This window comes from Sphaeramia orbicularis, chromosome 12, assembly GCF_902148855.1.
Source record: "Sphaeramia orbicularis chromosome 12, fSphaOr1.1, whole genome shotgun sequence".
NCBI classification, from domain to species: domain Eukaryota; kingdom Metazoa; phylum Chordata; class Actinopteri; order Kurtiformes; family Apogonidae; genus Sphaeramia; species Sphaeramia orbicularis.
The window spans coordinates 33,709,921-33,730,142 of NC_043968.1; the positions used below are offsets into that span (position 1 = coordinate 33,709,921).

Sequence of the window (20,222 nt, forward strand, 5' to 3'; positions counted from 1 at the left end):
TGCCTGTGAGTATTTTATGTTCAGTTGTTGTGGTAACGAATAGTAAAACCTGTCTCTGATGTAAACTTTTGTTGTTAGATTAAAAGACATTGTAAATCTTAAGTCGATCTGAAGATGCTAATTGTTAGCATGTCTATGGATTTTCCCATTTATGTTAGCATTGAGCTAGCGATCTTTTCTCATTCATTTGAATGTGTAATGCTATGTTAATGTGCTGTAACAAAGAACATAACTGAGACATGTTTTGTATGTATGTTGCAGTTTTAAAGTGAAGTCTTGAGTAAAAGCTTTGGAGAGAAGTTTTCGGCATCCGGCTTTTCTTGAGAAACCTGTTATCTATCTGCCGAGCTAGCCGCTATACACACAAGGAGGGGCAGAATACACACAAAAAAACACCGCTACGCTGGTTCAAAGACAGCGTCACGGGTCAAATCTCAGCGTCGGGGCCCCCAGGGACAGTGTCGGGGCCCCCGACGCTGTCCCTGGGGGCCCCGACGTTCAATGACGCTAGCGAGAACCCTGTAAACTGTATTTTACACCAATTATTTCACTGTATTAATAGGTTTAGTGGCTCAGAAGTTATTAAACATTTTAGATCAGTAGATGATTTTGGTTGCCAGTGGCTGTTTGGGTCTTTATGGGTTAAACATCATGGTGGATCAGCCTCAACACCTTATGACCTGTTGTTCATCTGTGCAGTCAATTCAGTATTTGTGCAGACGTGTTCTGGAGAAAATAGAGATCTCTTCTTGGAAGTCAGAATGTGAGTGACATGGGACACAGATGTGCAAAGGTTTTTAGTGAATGTAGTTGCAAAATGTTGTTCAAGCGCTGTTTGTTTGACTGTCAATAACTTAAATGCTGTGACTTGCTTACAGAGGTAGAAAGAAAAAGTGTTTTGACACCAGTTACTTATTTTTATTATTTTCTTTTCTTTGTCTCTATGATATTGAGCATTTATTACAGTTCAATATTACTATTTTACTAGACTAAAGCCTTACTGACATGTCATACTCTTCTAGTATATGCTCTTTTATTTCAATGAGCAGGATAATTTCACATATGCTTATCTAGACTGTGGAGTTTTTAACTGTGAGGTCAAACTCATTTGGTGGTACAGTCCATCTCACTGTGTGCTCCCACTGTGTGCTCCCAGGGCAGGGGGCAGTGAATAGGCCTCCCTTTGTCTTTGGGAAGCTTTGCAATGATTTAAACCTGCTGTTGGAGACCACATGACTGCTTTTACTGTTGGCAGGGACTATGTGGTTGACGGTGACCTGCACTTCATCACAGTCTTTACCGTAATACTAACTAAAAGTGCTACATAGACCTCCTATCTCCTGCTGCACTGGAAGACTAACTTGTGCAAATAATTAAAAGTGCTTGAACTTTCTTGTCTCAAACCAGCAGAAAAGAAATGACCTGAAATCAAGTCTCGATGGTACTTGTTACACAGATTAACTGACAGAAAAAAAGTATCAAGATGATAATTGCCCTTTATCTTGTATCTGTTATATAATTTCATCAATCATGTGATATCAAGACAGTCTATGGAAGTGTGTGTTCCCTGGTGAATCCTCAGTCCTGGTACAGCACTGAGTTTCATGTGGCTGCCAGCAGTCTTATGATGGAGCAATAAACAAAGAGGACCAGTGTTTGGAAGCACATTAACACACACAGAAACACGCAATCACACACGCCTGACAGAAATGGAAATGGAATGAATGGCAAATCATTTTTACCATAAATATATTCAACTACATCTGTATATATATCTTCCATGTATGTATGTATGTATGTATGTATGTATGTATGTATGTATGTATGTATGTATGTATCTATCTATCTATCTATCTATCTATCTATCTATCTATCTATCTATCTATCTATAATTAAAAATAATACATTATTATGATTATTATATGAAATACCAATTAGATTTTATGAATGAAAGGTCAGTAATTGAGATACTGATCTTTAGTGATAGGTGTGGAGCAGGCTACAAGAGCATTTCTCCACAATAACCTGATGTTAAGGCAGTCCTTCCTTCATTATTAAACAAAAGAAAATAAATGACAAGTTACACAAACATGAACATAGGGTGGGTCATATTCTGGGTCACACTGAGTCCCATTAATCAAGCAAAATTACACTATGTGTATAAAAGTAAACTACTCTTTGTCTGAATTACCACCCAGATACATTTAAAGATACTAATCTTTCTTTGGCTGAGTGGTGTGAAACCACCAACCATATGAACACAGAACACACACATACCACAACAAGGTCAGTGCACTGTTGGCTCTGCTGGGGAACACAGATTCAGTGATTCTGAATCACTGGGTGGTAATCCCAAAGGTGGGTCACAGGAAGCTTAAAGATAGGTCCCTTAAATATTCTGGTAGAAAAAAAATAAAGTCTGCAATATGTACGTAACTCTTTGCACAAACACATATAATACACAACTTTAAAATGTGCTTGTTTTAGTACCATTATTTCAGGATTTTTATGCACACACATACTTTACACTTATTTCCTTCCTTTTAATGTACTCGTTTAATGGTATTATATTTGTTTTATATGAGATCATTTTTTAAACTGGCATCGTACATGCTTGTGTATAAATATATATATGCTTAATTCCTCTTCTTAAATTTCACCTACTTTTTATGAGCTTGTCTCATTTATGCACTTGCACTTCTATTTACTTATGTATGGGCTCATTGTGGCTGATATAAAAAATGCCCTCAAGTGCTTAAACTTTGTACATCTTAAAGGCTGGGGTTGTAAATAGGACTCTCACTTATTTTCTTTCTTTTTTTAAATGTATGCAAAAGTGCTATGAAATAATAATAAAATAATAACCATAATAATAAGACAAAGAAGAATTATTGTAACAAGAATAAATTCAAAGAAGTAGTAGGACTGTGACTGTGCATGTGCAAACACACACAGTCACTGCTAAAGCGGTTTATAGGTGTTAAGGGCGTGAGACACACCGTGCTGATGGACAACTAATTAACTAGAGCAAGGCTTATCTAGTGGTGTGTATTGCAAGTGTTGTTTGCACATGTTTGTGTCCGTGTACATCTATGTGCTCTTTTAGGTGTCAACATAACCCGTGTAAGAAAAAGAAGCATTGTGTTTCTTTTTGTTTTTTACAGCACACACAGCCCTGAGAACTGGAAGCCCAAAGAAAAAGTCCAAGACAAGAAGAATATAAAAAAACATCCCATGATCAATCAATTCAGCAATGACAGTTCTCTACTATTCTTAGAGGCTATGTTTAGCTGCTCTCCGATCTGGCGCACTGTCAAAGACTGACTTCATTATACATTAAATTCCCATGAGACTTTCAGTAAAAACCTGATGTAAAGCTGGGACATAGTGCACATCAACTCAAGAACTTAATGTTCTAAATTTATTGCTTCTACATACAAAAAATATAATCTTCCTTTAGAAAATACCTTCATATTTCATACTGACATCTTGGATTAATGTTACATGTTTGAGGTACATTTCTGATGATGGATGTCATGTGGCCAACGTGATTTGTGAAGCATGATTCCATCACACTTTGTGCAGTTTGTAGAATACATTTGCCAAAAAAACAACATTATATGTGCTTTTAAATTGTATTCTGTGCCGAGAGGAGTAATTAAAAAAATAAATATTCAAATAAAATAAAAATACTGTCAGAGTTTCTGCATTGCGCACAAAAAAAGGAAAGGCATAACACCTGAGTACTGCATGTGTAATCATACTTGAACACCACAGTTATACATTTCTTTCCAATGGTGTGTAGTGGTAAGAAACTTGCGAACTTGTCTTTGAAAAAATAATGACGTGATGAAGCCCCAAAGGGTCAAGCTGCACAAGAAGGCGCTGATTAAAAATGTAAAATGGGTTTTCAACCCAAATACCGACTAAGAAACTGCTCCATGAAATATCCATGGGGTAATCTCAAGCTAGGGGGCAGCTGGGAGTGTTTCTGTACATGCAAAGTTTGGGTTCAAGACAAATAGGCTATCAGCTACCCAGCACGTGAAATATTTATGAGATGACCTCATACTTTGAGGCAAATGAAACACGTAGAACATAAAAATGACATGTGCATGTATACAGTAAACATTCAGTAGAGTGAGAAGAAAATATTAAGTAATATGCTGATAAGAAATTAACACAGTTAAGTCAGCGGTCCTACTCAGGTAAATTGTTCTTTAGCATCTGTTTACCTTTTACCAGGAGATGGTACAATTGCTAATATTGGACAGTGAGTTATGAAATTATTTTAAGGCTTCCTTTAAAGGCAGGCACTCAATTACAGGACTATAACACTTAGATTGCTTAATTACCACACATTCCAAAGATTACGTTCTGCAAAAAAAACAATAGAAATTAGTGTTGTTTTGATCTTAAAATCTATTAAAAAAATGTTTTAAAAACGCAAGCAAAATGTAAAGAAAACAGCTGATATAAACAGCTGTCAAATAATTAATAATTAAGTCTTTAAAATAGCCACAGATATTTACTGTTGGTCGGATATTCTGGACTCTTTAAACCATGTCCGTACACAGAGAAATACAGTCACGTAAGTCAAAATAGCAGCAATTTCAATCACACAAACCAATACTGTAAAGTCAGACACAGAGCACACAGGAGTCAACACAACACTGTCGAGCAGGCAAGACAAAGAAACCCAAAACTCCAGACAGACTACCTTCTTGTTGACAGCGATTCGTACACCAAAAACACAAGATACACAGGAGCATTTCTATTCTTATAACATCAGGCTGCTGTGAAAATATGTCACCTTATATTTGGCTCAAGCTGTGTTGACAAACGAGAAACAAGAAGCAGACTGCAGCCCACCGACAGCCTCTCATGACGGTTTGTTTACACCGAGCTAGCGAGCAGGCTAGTCCGCTAACAGGAGCAGCCACTACCGAAAGAAGCTTGATAACTCTTAAACTGAGCTTTGGTTTGTTTTGACAGCTTACCCCATCGGCCTACCTGCTTTTAAACATGCACAATATAGTGTCGGTGAACGGCAAAGCCTCGTAAACACAGTGAAAATATGGGCGTTCTCGCTGGCTAACAGATTATACTCATCTCTGTTGTTTTGACAGTCAGAATTAGCTGGATAGCAAAGCAGCTAGCTGGCAGTTACATCCACAGAGGTTCTACCGTCACACCAGGAAAGTACTAGCTGAATTTAACATAGTCAAACAAGACAGAACAACTACTCTAAATCACAACAGTAGCTGGTTTCTATTCCATTACTCACCTTGTCCTGGTATCTGGAGTGGAAAGCGTCCAGCGGGCAGTGTAACACAGTTAACAGATAGTTGTAGATGCTGCTGTGCTGGTCTGTACTCTGAGCCGAGGCTGACTGTCCTTACACCACATCAGACTCACCGACGTCGTAGGAAGACAAGCAGCGCGTGACGCCCCTCGCATGAGCGCTTCCAGCCAATCAGAGTGGTCATGTGGAGAAACCGACCAATGACCGACAACCAGGAAGAGGAAAACATGTTGAAATAACGTTTTTGTAGTTTCCAACCTTCTGACAGACTATTGAGTGAAAGTGTAAAAAAAATGTTAGAAATCTGAGATGAAACTGTTACACATTATATGAAAACATATTTGGATTTATTGTTAACAGCGTTTTAGCTGCGTATTGTTGGAGAGTTAAACTTGCTAACTTGTTCGGTAAGCTACTGCCATGTGGACATTGAGTAACAACAGATGAAACCCAAGCAGCCAACAGCACACATTTCACCTCCATCAGTTTCTCCTTCATAGAAGTTCTTTGACACTATATTTGAGTTTTACGTATTTATAAGGAGCTACAGTTTTGCGCCTAAATGTACATACCCTGGCAAAATTTGTAAAATGTGAACCGTTTAATGAAAGCAAATGTATTTTATGTTAAATGGAATTCAAACTATATAACAAGGCATCTAAAAAAAAACAAAAAAAAAAGCACATTCATAAAATAAAGCATAACAGTAAAAAGAAAAGACATTTCACAAATTTTGCCATGGTAAGTAAACTTATGAGCACAACTGTATTTGTAAAAGAAAATAAATAACAGATCAAGCTTGCTAAAGGAGTCTTAAATAGGTTAATCCTTTTGTTTTACAGCAGGAAAATCAGAAATGTTAATTACCAGATTAACAATGGGCCACTTACTAGTTTAAAGTTTCACAAAAAGCTATTATAGAGAGCAATCTGAGTCCAAAATTGAGCCCATGAATGCTGCTCAAATATACCAACAATACCTGCCTTAACAAATCTAAATGTCAGCAGAGAAAAATGTCCATGACAAATTTACATGAAAATTCAGTTGTGTGCTCTTTCACATATTGATTGATTGGTCATTGTTGTACTCATCATGTAAATAATTTTATTTCAACACAAATATGTAATATCAGCTTACTCGTCTGCTTCTTTATCTTTCACGTAGAAAGCTTTCATGTAGCTACATATATGAGTATCCAAATATTACTGTGGAACAAAGAAAGGTCTATAACCAGGACAATCCCTTTATGTCTGCAATTTCCACAATTAATATATAACTAATTAACCAGGTGCTTTATTATTCTTATCAAAAAGAAAAAGTTAATGGGACATCATCACATCATTTTTCTTTTTTTTTAATGACATTATAAACTGATATAAATAATTGCATACAACAATAAAGACAGGACATGATGTGCTTATCTCAGGGTGGAGATCCAGTGAGATAGAAAAATTACCTCATAGGCTACAGAGAGTCACACCACCGATGTATCATCTTGTTTCTCCCCTCCCTGCCCCAGTATCCTGGGGTGCACACATCTATGGGCGTAGCCTGCCAAAAACACACACCCTGCCAGGTTGTTGTATTGGCTAATTGTGAATCCATGATTGTGCAAATTAGTCACTGTAATGCAAGGCCCTGGTAGCTGGGTGTGTTGTTGCTTCAATCACAGTTTAACCCACTTTTACTGATCTTGCTAATCAAGCTCAGCAAGTTAAACAACAATTTAACACATATCTTTTTGTTTCGGTGAGAGAGACACTTCACAGATGCTATGTGGAAGAGGTGACACTAAAGAGGCAGGAAAGAAATTCTGCTGTTGCTGAGCTGTTGAAGTGTCTCAGGTGTTTTGAGTCTTTGCAATTACATCATTACTTTGTCCTAGTTTCTGTCTTGTACTCATCAACCCATTGGTTTATCTTATCATATTGTATCTGACTGAAAAAAGTGATAAGATTACAGGGTTATTTTCCATAAACTACTCAACACATTACATTGCCTAGCCTAATGAATTAAAAAAAATATATATATATATATATAGAAATGCCTAAATTAAATGTGTATTCATGAAACTATGCTCTATAATTTATGGGTAACAATATCAATCTCACAATATAGCACAAAAGAAACAAATGTGAAATAGATGTAACTCCACAGTTGCACTCATATTTACAAAAGGACGTTGTAGATTAATATTGATCCACAATATTTCTGAACGTGTGACAGGATCTCACATAACTTATAATGGCTCAGAATGATTTTTACATAACTCATTATTTACTCAACACACATTTTTATTGACTAAGCTGGAGGTTTTACAGCTTATCGGTTGAACAGGCTGGCTGGTGTTGTGTCTGTCTCCCTCTGCTTGTCCATCTGAGGCCCTCATGGGACTTAAAATAATTGATTTTTACAATAACTGATATGGACTTTAGACTTCTCCGCCAAGGACTCTGTGTACATATTCGGATGCAATGTTTGTCATGGACTGTTCATTTTAACAGATTCCACTACTACTTTTTATTTCAGGTCAATACTGTGCTGTGTTGTAAAAGTGTGGTTAATCTTTCTTTGTCATGTAAAGGTAGGTAGATGATGAATACACAACATCTAAGACATCCAGTGTTGATCAGCATGTCAGAATATATTTCTTATCAAATCCATCATTCTGCTTTAACACATCAGAAATAAAATGAGAGGTTTCAAAATTAAGTTATTTTTTGCCTATTTTCACTAAACTGTTGTTAGTAAGATGCAGACTTCATGAAGTTAACTTGTTCTTTATACACACAGGTTTATAAAAGGAGACCCTCAGCGCCACAGCTTTTCAGTGAACTCTGTGTGGCTGGCAGTGTTTCACAGATTGTTTACATAACTTTGATTTTTGATTGCATCATGTTCATATTGCTAATCCAGTGTTTTAACTTGTCTTTTTTTCTTTATCTGTACATATGCAGGAGCATGAGTGCAACCCCATTCTTGGGTAATGGCGCTTTTAGATAATCTGTTGCTGATGCAACAACTGGAGACTAGGATGCTTTAGCTGTAGTGATTATTTTACTTGGTTACACTTTGCCTAAGAAATGTGAACCATGAATTGCAAGGAGGTGCAGTAAACAGTAATAATTCATTGCAAAACAAGCCTTGAGGTAGCACACAGGATCGCTTACATCCATGTATGTACAGTTACAACAGAACCTGAGACACACATGTACATAAGGCATGACATAAGGCCACATGATGTCAGCTGTTCATGACACCTGTTTTTAATGCCTAGTTTAGTAAAATTATCACAGTGAAACCACACCTTGTCATGAATATCATTTTAGTGTCTTTACCTACTGTCATTTCAACATCTGTTTAATTTTTAAATGAAATTTATTGTCATTTTTTAAGCATCTTTCTGTATAAAAAGTAAAAAAAAAAAAACCATGATATTAATGGATTTCCTCTGTTTTATTGTAGAGGTCACTGCACAGTTTTGTGACAAATGTTGTGTTGAACTTGCGTGCAAAAGAAATTTAATAGGCGGTCCATGAAGAGAACAGGTTTAAAAGATATTAATCATGATTAATAAAGAACTAATCTAGTAATTGCACCTTCAGCTTCTGGTACATTTACCACTACTACACCCAAACCCCATGAAGATTAAGTATTCCATCTTCCCAGGACTGAACAGGCAATTGTGCTCCAGCCAAAGCTTGTAGGAAGCATATGGATGAATGAGCTTATGGATAAGTGGATGAGCACTCGTATTTGTTTGACTTGGTCTTTGAATTCTTTGTACATGTACGTGCATTTGTGTCTGGAAGAAGGAAGGCATAGCTGAAAAAAGACAGAAAAGGAGCATTTGACACAGTACAGAGTATTTTTGTGTGTGAGAGACAATGGTTTTGTGTCTTCTTTAATTCATCTAATCCACATCAATGAGTTCACCTACGGACGGATGTCTTAACTACAACAGCTGTCGGGTAATCTACAAACACAGCACGTGTTGGATCTCACTGTACAGCTGGCAACTGGCCATATGTGCAGCTACAGAAAAATGATCAAAAAGGTATTGTCTCTGTAGACAGCATACTGAAACAAATATGGCACTTCTGCAAGACATGATGGTGGATTCTTAATGGGGATATATTTGTCTGGGATGACCACAATTCTATAAACATAAAGCTAAAGATTTTAATATTTTATCTGTTATACATCTGTAGGTTTTACACCCCTGACTGCTGTTTGGATGCTATGTAAAACAAGTTGAATGTAAAATGACAAAATAGCACAGGAATGTGACTTGTTACTGACTGAACAGTCTGAGCTTTTCTTCAGTAACAACAACAGCAGCCTCTCATGCTACTAAGTAGGTTTGGTCATATAATTGGCCAGCTGGCCACCAAAGACTCAGAAGTCGATAAGAACCAGAGGGTCAGATCAGAACACACCCCGAGGCTGCCTGCAAACACTGTAGTGATGTTCCAGGCCCTTTTACGTACAGATGTGCAGGGACAGTTTTTGACACTTTGAAAAGACTTTGCTGGGTGTTTCATCCAGACTCTGCTACTTAGCTGCAGGTGGAGCACAGTCAGGGCTGTGGAGAAGCTGATAAAAGTAATGTTAGCACTGTAAATCACCAAACACATGAAATTGAATTGAAACCCTCCAGTGTTGTTGGTGGATGTAATAAAATGTGAAAATGTGAACCGCCTTTTGGAATCTGAAGAAAAATATGACGGAAAGCACGAAATTAGAAAAGAATCTCACCCTTGAACAGACTTACTTAAAGTTACTGTGTTGTGTTTGTTTACTTAGTTTTTTTGCATATAGGCAAAATATGCTGTACTAGCTGAAGGCTTAAAAGCTGCAAGGTGAAGTCAGCAAAACACACTGATGACAAGCCAAGATTCCTGCCACAAAGGAACAACATTCACCATCGTGTCACTGCAGAAAAAGGCCAAGCATTAATAACAGTGATAATATTGTGATAATAAGAAAATGAATAAAGAGAGGATAGAAATGACAACACTGGTTTGTTTGTTTCAGAGACGGGCACAATCAAACTAGTGGCATCACAGTAGCAGATGGCAATCAGGTGAAAAGGATTAGAGAAACAACCAGAGTACACTTTCACTGGTCTAATCCCTGGCAAACACACAGCAGTAATGTCACTACAACAACAAACACATATACTTATCATGAGGAAATAAATCAATACATGATATTAGTCTCTACAATGGTAAACAACAGCAGAGGTTTTAATGAGAAAAACCATCAAATCATGTTTTATCAGGTGAGGGGGATTACACAGAGACAGTACTGAAGGTCTGTCAGGGCGCTCTGGTCAGTCGTCTAATCCAATTAGCAGTGAGCGGCTAAAAGTAATGGGATAGTTAGTTATAGGTCACTGTACAGATCTGCTTGGCCTTGACAGGGCGTTTGACATTCAAGGCTAAACAAGAGAGTTAGAGGTTATGCAGTGAAGCGGCAGAAGACTCTAACACCATTAAGTGTCTGAATTAAGTATTCACATATATTCATCATTGAGCTCAGGGTCAACAGGAAGGAGTGGAAGCATGAATAAGCCGAACGAAACACAGTCACCATGAACAATGAACGTAGTTTTAAGAATCCCAAAAATCCTAGTGACTCATAAGTAAAATGTTCATGGCAAGAAGGTGGCGTACAATGCTGCATTCACACCTTTTACTTTTATATTTTACTTTTTATAGGAAGAAACAATATATGCACACAGCTTTATCAAACATGACAATTTGATTATGATATTATCATATCACTGATCAAAGCAACATGAATGCATTTATTTTTTCTTGTGGTGTTAAATTTTGGGCCTTGAAAACATCTTACTTGTACTATTACTTACTCATATAATTAAAACAGTTATATGATCAGACTTTATTAACTTTCCTGTTGAGTAAGTGTAGTTCATCTGCCTGAAATATCAGTATATAAATCGTTATTTCCAGTTTTGATGACGTATGTTTAACTTACATTATGATATCCTTTCAGAGGCCATTACTGCTGATTTCAGTAGTCAAGTTTAATAAACAGCAGTTTTCATTGTTGGAAGTGAGTTTACTTTTTACAGTGTTGCTGTAACTTGTACAAGTTTCATACTTATATGACCGTGTTTGTGAAAAAGAGGATGGTAGTAAAACTATATTACAGTGCCTGCATTTCTTACTAAACTTGTTTCACAGCGGCAGCTTCATTTTCTAAAACATGCTGCCTCATGACAAAGACTTGACTGTAGTTTTGTTGTTGGTGTGGAACAGAATGAAAACGTTGGCAAGAACAGACTTTCCAAAAGAACTGACTCAAAAACAAGAACAAAGCCTCATTGTCGAAGACTAGTTTATCAAAAGAATATACAATTATGCTCATGTATAAAACATTGAAAACTGAAAAAACAATATTAAAATATACTTTTTATGATCTACTATTCTTCAAAAGTAGCATGTAATAAATTGCAGTCCTTTCTGTTTTGTATATTCCACTTTCACACATTCATATTTCCACAGCAAGTTCTTCTTTTTACATTGCCCTCTTGTTTGTTTCATCTGCGTCCAATTATATGAGAGTTACAAAACACACTGTTTACACTGAAGGCTAAAATATTTTTGGGCAACATGGGTGGGAAACAGAGCAGCCAAACAGTAACACAGAGGTGAGCCACAAAGTCAAGTTGGTCTGTTTTGATCATTCCTGGCAACAAGACAAGTCCTTGTGAATCTGTTCTTCGGCTTCATTAGGTTAAAATCTCACTTAGACATGAGTTGTGATATTTTTCTCACATGTTATGAGGTAAAGCAAAATTGCAAAACTGCCAATTCGACACCACAGGGGTTGCAGGTGACTTAACAAGTTGCATAACGTGAGATGAAGAGGCGCACTTAGAGTGAACATGTCTCTTAGTGGGTTCATTAAGGCAGATACAGCACATTAATCTCACTAATGGAGGTTTCGTTCACTGTCAGATGAAGGTTGCGATGCTGGACTGCCGGTGTGAGCTGCTTGTTTAAACATCCACGTTGTCAAGATGGCGGAAACCACGGGCTCCATTAACTCATACAGACACGGCTGTCAGGTTGTAGACACTGAAGATCTGTTCTGGCCGTACAGTTAATACCACTACTTAAACGGAAATAAATGGATAGTGTGTAAGCCCTGTGTGTTTTGTCAGAAGACAGAGGGTGTGGCAAATTCCAGACAGTCCTATCACATGTGTCGCTTTATGAACGGTTACGGAAAATAATCTTCTAAAGTCCTCGTTGTCTTTAAATTCATGTTTTTTTTCTAGATTTCTCCTGTGTCTGTCTTGTTCCAGCCAAAAAATGCCTCCGTCTGGACTTTGCTGATGCTACCTGCATGTATTGCAAATGTGTCTGCCACATCAGCACAAGCCACGTATGCCAGAATGTGTCTTCCAGGGTTAAAGGTCATTTGTTTATTGACTCAGCGTCTAACAGAGGTTTCAGTGATTTGGGGCTTTGGCACACATGATCAGAGCATATCTCAGGTTTATCAGTTCATCTCAGTTCATCTCTTTAAATAACAATCTGAGTTGTGTGTTCATCTATTACTTAATTATATATTCATTTCATCTTTCATTTCATCTTTTTGCTTCATCACACTAGTTTTATGTGTCCACTTTTTTTAGGATTCAGTTCAGCTTCAAGGTCCATTTATCCTCAGTGTCCTTTCATCATTCATCTTCTGTGTCCTTTCTTTCCATCCCTTCTTCAGGGTTGTGATCAGGATGTTTTCCAGGAAATAGACAGTGGCCAAGAGGTGATGGGAAAACAGGAATCTCCATTAAAACATTGAAATTGGGGACACGTCTGAAGAACGTGGAAGAAGTAACATTTGCGTTTCCAACTTCATTTTTCTTTAGGAATTCTGTTCTCTCATACATCTGTTGTTCTCCCATATCCTGCCACCCAACATCTGCCTTTCACACATAAACTAAATCAGCCACAAAGGTTTTATGCAGCTTTGGCGCTTGAGGTGCAAAGGCAGATTTATAAATGGAAGAGAGAAGGAAAACAGTAAGAGAAGCTTTGTCAGAAAAGGGAGCTGAAATGTCAAACTCATCCTGAACAAAACCCTGAAAACCCTCCTTCTGTCATCCATCATTCACCCTTTCCACCATCACCTCCTCCTTATCTCCTCCCCCTCTTCTCCTTTTGTCCCCCTCCTTCCTTCCATCCATCCATCGTCTGTCAGCATATTATTTACACACAAACTGGTCCACGAGCGTCGTGCAGCGTTTGCACTTGACGTAGCAGCACCAGTGGAACTTGCAGTGGCAGCGCTCGTGCTTGTAGGTCTTGAATTGGTCGTATCCTCGGCCGCAGCACATGAGCTCACATCCGTCCATCCCCTCTGAGGTTTTGTTGCAGAGGCGGCCTTGAGTGCCCAGCGACCCTGTGGTTTCATTGCGGAGGCAGTAGTCAGGACTGGGGTCGATGTAGACCAGGTCCTCTGGGGTGGGTGTGTTGAAGCGTTTGTCTACCAGCTCCAATTTACCCTGCATGGGACGAAGAGGAGAGGATAAGTGGGCGTAACTCTCTTAACCCTTGTGTTCTCCTCAACTTTACTAACCTTTGGACAACTTTGTGGCAAAAATACCTCATTAACTTTCATTAAAATCAGATTTTTTCCCCCCAACTTATTTTATTGAGTTTTATTTTTCAGTCACAGGTTACATGTACAAGGGGGGGCTGAAAAGTTCATAGTCTGACTAAGAAGGAGTTGTTGCACAGCAATGAAACTTGGCGTACATTAAATTCAACCTTTCCTGATACTAACTGCATGGTTTCCTTCCAGATAAACTCACACTGGATAAATAATTTAGGACTTTGAAAAGTAGTACTAGAGACATTTCATGAAAATGCTTGCTTTTCACCCCTCCTTTGTTCTCCCTACCCCTCTTGAATTCAGCTTCCAAGTTTTGCACAGTTGATAAAGCTGGAGCATCCTCCCCTATAGCAACCATGTCAGCATGAATGTCCTTGGGGGCTAACCCCTTTTTCTGCAGACATTTGATAAGACCACAGTGCCACGGATGGTTCACGAAATGTCTCTGGTACTACTTTTCAAAGTCCTACATTATTTATCCAGTGTGGGTTTATCTGGAAGGAAACCATGCAATTAGTATCAGGAGAGGTTGAATTTAATGTATGCCAAGTTTCAATACTGTGGAATAACTCCTTCTTAGTCAGGCTATGAACTTTTCAGCCCCCCTCGTATACAACATGCCTTTGTATGTGAAACAATATGAAGTCAGTAGTGACAGCAATGTACAAAAACAAAATAAAACAACCTCAACAAAGAACAAAACAGACAAACAAACAGTGCCTTGACATTAAAGAATACAATTATACGATCCTATGGAGGTCAATCAGTGTAAACATGGTCCGTCTCAGCGTTTAAGGTGCCTCATTAAACACATAATCTCAGGCTCCTATATGTTCAGGAGTAAATTTAGTTAAAATCTGATTTTTAGTCTCACTGCTATTACAGTACATAACCATGCATTCGCTAATGTCAGCATTTTTAAGAAAAGTAGTGATATTTATTCTTTTTATTGTATTCCACCAGATACAACCATTTTCCCATTGTAGGCTGATGCATGAAGTTCTTGAATTTTCACTAATATTAAGGAGCCGTGTGACTGTCAGGAGGCCCCAAGAGTGATTTGTTTGGGCGTGTGTGCAAAATAATTTTTAAATCAACATCATATCACAGAGGCGTTTTTGTTTAACCCATAAAGACCCAAACATCAACCGTTGACCAAATGCATCTACTGATCCAAAATGTTGATCCACTAATTCTATCAATACATCTAAATAATTGGTGTAAAATGCAGTTTGTCATCTTTTCATGGTCATCAGATATGACCCATTTGGATGCTCAGAGGCTCCATAGTTACCGTGGAAACACTGTCATCTTCTACAACATTGCTTCACCAGTAAACCCCATGGAGTTGGATCAATGACAGTGGATGGAAACACTTTGTTTATGTTTAGTTAATGATATATTTTACTGAAAAAGTCACTTTTTCATCAGTTTTTTCTGTTTTGATATAATGACTTTTGATTTTACTCTGACCTTTTATGAACATCTACATGATCTGTGAATTAAACATAGGAAAATAGATGATTTTCACTGAAAAAAAAAAAGCAAGATTCAGAGGATAATGTTGTAACAAATGATGATAAATCACTTAGGAAAGGTCAAATAAACAGAAAAATTTGGGAACTGCCACAAAAGTCACACTAGGTCCATATGGGTTAACTTATGGATCGACTGGAGGAAGAGCTCCACCTGCTTTGACTTCAGTACCTTGCGTCCAATGCGCATGGCAGCCGCACTGTCGTATTTCTCCTTCAGGAACTCCCCAACACGTCTGAAGTCAGCCAGCTGGAGCCAGCAGGTCTTCAGACTGCAGGAACCCGAGACTCCATGACATTTACAGGCCACATTAGCGAGGTTGTACACCGCCTGGTGGGTGGCAGAAAGAGACAGACACACCAGATTTATGCCTACACTGTATTTGTTTCTATCTTCTGATTTTTATCAATAAACATTTACAGACACCACAAACTTCCTTTACACTGACACAAAACAGATCTGTCTTATGCGTTAAAGCGACAGAATAAAAGGCCAGTTTTCTTTCACTGTGTGGGGTAAATGTAACTTTCCTCTGGATTGTTTGAGTCTCTGCTGCAGCACTTGTGTCATCTGGTGGTGATAAAATGTAAGTACACCTTCCACCCTGAATAAATACATAAGAGTAATGTTCTAATTTTAACACAAGGTGAATCTAGATGATGATACGTGAGAGACACTTGGATCAAAATTTCATTTCAGAATTAATAAATGTGGACTTTTTGGTCACATTTAGTGGCTGTACAGAACTACCTCCTGTTCTAATGTGCAGTAAGACAGAAAACCAAAAGGGAAAAACACAAAGCTAAGAAAAACAAAGAAGATTTTTCCTCCTTCTGTGCTGTTCCTCTGTGTAGTAGTCAGTACTACTCCACCAAACTAAAACAAACAGCTGACTAAGAATAGAAAGGCTACTACTAACCAGAGGAAACACGACTCTATTGTAAACTGACTTTCCCACACAGCTCCTTTATAGAAAGAAATGATTTTAATGAATACGTTTCAGGGAACGGTATCATAACCTGTCATTAGAATGGCTATGAGGTGAGAGGTTTAAACATCAGACAGAAAGCTTGTGATCTCCTTCAGCTTTACTTTGACAAACAGAAAGCCTCATTAATTCTGGACAGGAGCACCATGTTAGTCACATTGTCTAAATTCTTATGAGACCCTGTTATAATTTAACACCTTCCTACAATAAGACACAATGCATTTCCAAATATTTCTGATTTTAGCCAAGCTGTCACATCTTGACACATTTTCACTGCTACTTTGTGATATGAGTTTATATAAGTCTTAGCTCTGTCTCAGCATTATGAAACCCTTGGTACTAATGGGTATGCTTGAAAAAACAGAACAGGAAATACATGATTTATGGTCCCAGCAGCAGTCCTGCAGCTTTACCAGGTCACTTTAACAGCATTCAATAAACAAGTCACATAACAGCCCCCTCACAAACACACTCACATGAATTAACACCAAGTACATGTAACGTGCACGGTGTTATGCTTGTATTACCAACACAGTTCCGCTGCACATCAGCACAATGTATTTGCTGAATTACTTCAAATTTTCTGCAGCTCAGCCGAAACCCATCAGTCTGTGTCCTCTCATTGCCTGATCCCAATTACCTTCTCACCTCTGTTAACCCCTGCCCCCAAACACCCCCAACCCCCCAGCCCCCTCTTCTCTACTTTCTTACCCAGCAGGCTTAGCATTCGGCACCCTCCAATCCTGCAAATCAACCCCTGTGACCCCCTAAAGACAGACACAGAGTTCAGGGGACAATGACATTTTGTTGGCGCAAGAGGCTTGTTATTAAAGTTTGTGGTTCTTTATGAAGTTTATACAAAAGCATGTGACATTAAAATTAATATACGACAAGTAAAAAATTTATTTAATGTCTGTTTTAATGTTTATGTGTATGTACGTACCTTTGTATAATTATTACAATGTTCCTATAACAGATGTTGTTCTTTTTCTCAGCATTTTATCTATTTATGATTAGATCCATTTGATTAGACAGCTATGTTTTTCATTTAGTCACATATATAAGAGCATCCAGCATCACAATGTGCTATCTGGTGGGTCGTGCCTGGTGGGCGCAGTGACACTGGACCTGATGAAAACACACACACATTCAGTCATCCGTGGTGGTGACACGGTCTCTGTGTCAAGCACAATAGCTTCAGCTCAGACAGGGTTAGGGGTTAGGAGCCGAGTGTGTAGAAGGAGTCCGGGGAAACAGAGAAAATAGCCCACCCAAAAGAGGAGTGAAGATATTGAAGAGGTATACATTTTCACCCCTGATCATTATAATCACGAGTCAGGTTTCCATCCAAATGCATCACACATTTTAACTAGAAAGTTGGCAAAGGACAAGTTAAGAGGGTTTCCATTCATGAATACACTGTTGGAATAATACTGTTCTCAGACACATTCCTCTTTTTATTCCTATCTCTATACATCAGTATCACCTTTGACCAGGTGTAATGATTACATACTGAGTCCCAGCTACACATAATCTATCAAGAATAAACACATTATCACAATCATTTCATGAGCAATTGTAAAAATATTTTATTACAACTTTATGGGCAACAGTGTATTATGCACATAACGTTGGTTCATCATCATCATGGTTTATAACTTTTCCAGTTAGATGCAGTATTTTATAGACTAACATATAATCTGAGCTATGAACTGAGGTGCTGAAATGCACTGTTTTTGGCTCTTGTCAGTTTCTCCAGTTCCTCATACACAGTAACATTTCTTATTTTATTTTCTTAATTTTTAGTTTAGTTTATTTGTCTCAAACTTTGAAGTAAAAAAAAAAAAACTTAAAAAAACTGTAAGAGCAAGAGGTCAATAACACATGCACTCATCAATGGTCATTAATCACAGAAAAAAGTAACAATACAATAAATTTAACATAAATGTACACATGTGGCTTGTGGCTTTTTCTAACAGTAGATTTACGTTTGTTCTTTGTGTAAACTAGTTAACATCTCAGTCTCCTTATTAGCACAAAATAAATGCATGTATCATTTATCTTTTATCAGTACTCTAACTTTTTTTTAAATGTACTTTTTTAAATTGTCTATGAAGCACAAAATGTCTCTGCAGTATTTCAAGTATTTTCTTGGGTTGATTAGGTGCAAATTGTGAATAAAAACAGCTGGTTGGTGACATACTGACTATTAAAATAATCAAAAATAGCACAATCATCATTAATTAACTTAATCTTATTATTTTCGTGTGACTTAATTCCAGGATGCTGACCCTCTTTATCGTGCTACTGCTTTGCTAAATACAGTAAACCATCACAGCAGCATTATTGAAACAACTTGAGATGAAACAGTCTGAAGTTACAGACTGATGTTCTCTCCAACTGCTTGTGTTGTGATTGAAATGAACAACTTTTAAATGAGAACTTGTTTCTCCTAAACTGTCTGGTGGCTGTTCTTGGCAAATTATATCTTTGTGAGGGCCAAATGTGTCTGAGAATCCAACATTCCTTTTAAGGATGTTCAACCCCTTGTAGTGAACATTCATGTGCTTGTGTTACATACAAGTTCAAGATGTTAAATTTATCAAAAAAAAATCTATTAACTGACATTGAATTAGTCAGGTGCTTTAAGCATCTTCCAGAATGTGATCATGTTCGATTTTTTATTGACAGAGACAATATGGCAGATAATCTAAACCCTCATTTGACACATTTTTACACAATTTAGACATCTACGTTGATCATACTAGGAACCAAAAGAAAGATAAGTTCTTAAAATACCACATTCTTGAGCTTTCTACTCAACCCAAACACACATGAACTGTTTTGGTTGTGTTATGACTGATTTTATATCCAAAATCAAAACAGTTCAGACAGGTCATGGACACAGAAACAACAGTCTGAACCAAAGTCTGACAGACAGCTGTAAAATTTCTCTGTGTGTTTGGAGCAGATGCCGAGCCAAAGTGTCCTTTTATTGTCTTTAGATAGGAATGTACATCTAGTTGTTTTGGTCTATAAGTGACAAGCACCGCCTCATTTGAGCTGCGCGAAACGGAGACAGTGAACCTGTGTGTATGTGTTGGTCTTTGAGAGTCGGGGGAGTGTGACGGAGGTCCATCCCTCACCCTGCGCCTCTGTCTCCAGACGGTCGTACACACAAACCCACACACACGACCATGTGTCCGTCTTTAATGCAAATCAAATGAAGCTTGCCGCTCACACACATGCACTGAAATATACACACACTGCGACACGCCCCTGTCACCTCCACAAAAGCTCTGTGGTTTGCCTTGTTCAACCAAGCAAGACAAATCCTGCTTGGGACAAACCAGCGTGTCCAGGAAAGAAAGAGAGAGAAAAGGGGATAAAGTGAAAGAGAGGAACAGTCTTCCTCTCCTCCTTTTCATCTCACTCTTCTCTCTTCCGTTTCGATGGACAGACAACAATGAACGCCGTGGATCAAACAGCAGAAGCAGAAAGAGAATTCATTCACAAACATTGTTTATGTTACAGAGAGGAAAAAGAATTGCGTGCGAGTGTTAATACAAAGCTGTAGTAGTAGATCTTTCTCTCGTACCCTCTGCTATAGCCCCAAAGGGACCCTCAGCAGAAACACAACCTCTCCAGACCACCACCTTTGACCTCTGACACACACAACACACACCGAAAAAACCAGGCTGTCTCTTACACAAATCAAGCAGAGCTGAGCTGTGCACACAC

The 20,222-nt window shown here is 38.0% G+C and overlaps 2 protein-coding genes across 4 annotated transcripts in view; both read right to left on the reverse strand.

Annotated features, from left to right (window-relative positions):
- The window catches only part of LOC115430051 (adiponectin receptor protein 2-like), a 33,850-nt gene extending 28,443 nt beyond the window's left edge, over positions 1–5,407 (reverse strand). Inside the window, exon 1 of the mRNA XM_030149926.1 lies at positions 5,288–5,407. The gene's annotated coding sequence lies outside the window, so the exon portion shown is untranslated. The remainder of the gene's footprint in view (positions 1–5,287) is intronic.
- A 7,337-nt stretch (positions 5,408–12,744) lies between these two features.
- Positions 12,745–20,222, reverse strand: part of wnt5b (wingless-type MMTV integration site family, member 5b) — a 106,279-nt gene continuing 98,801 nt past the window's right edge. For all 3 annotated transcript variants that reach the window (XM_030149746.1, XM_030149747.1, XM_030149745.1), the window contains 2 exons: positions 15,665–15,823; positions 12,745–13,847 (listed from right to left, as the gene is read on the reverse strand). In XM_030149746.1, the coding sequence (XP_030005606.1) occupies positions 13,548–13,847; positions 15,665–15,823 (459 nt within the window). In that variant the 3' untranslated portion in view covers positions 12,745–13,547. The remainder of the gene's footprint in view (positions 13,848–15,664; positions 15,824–20,222) is intronic.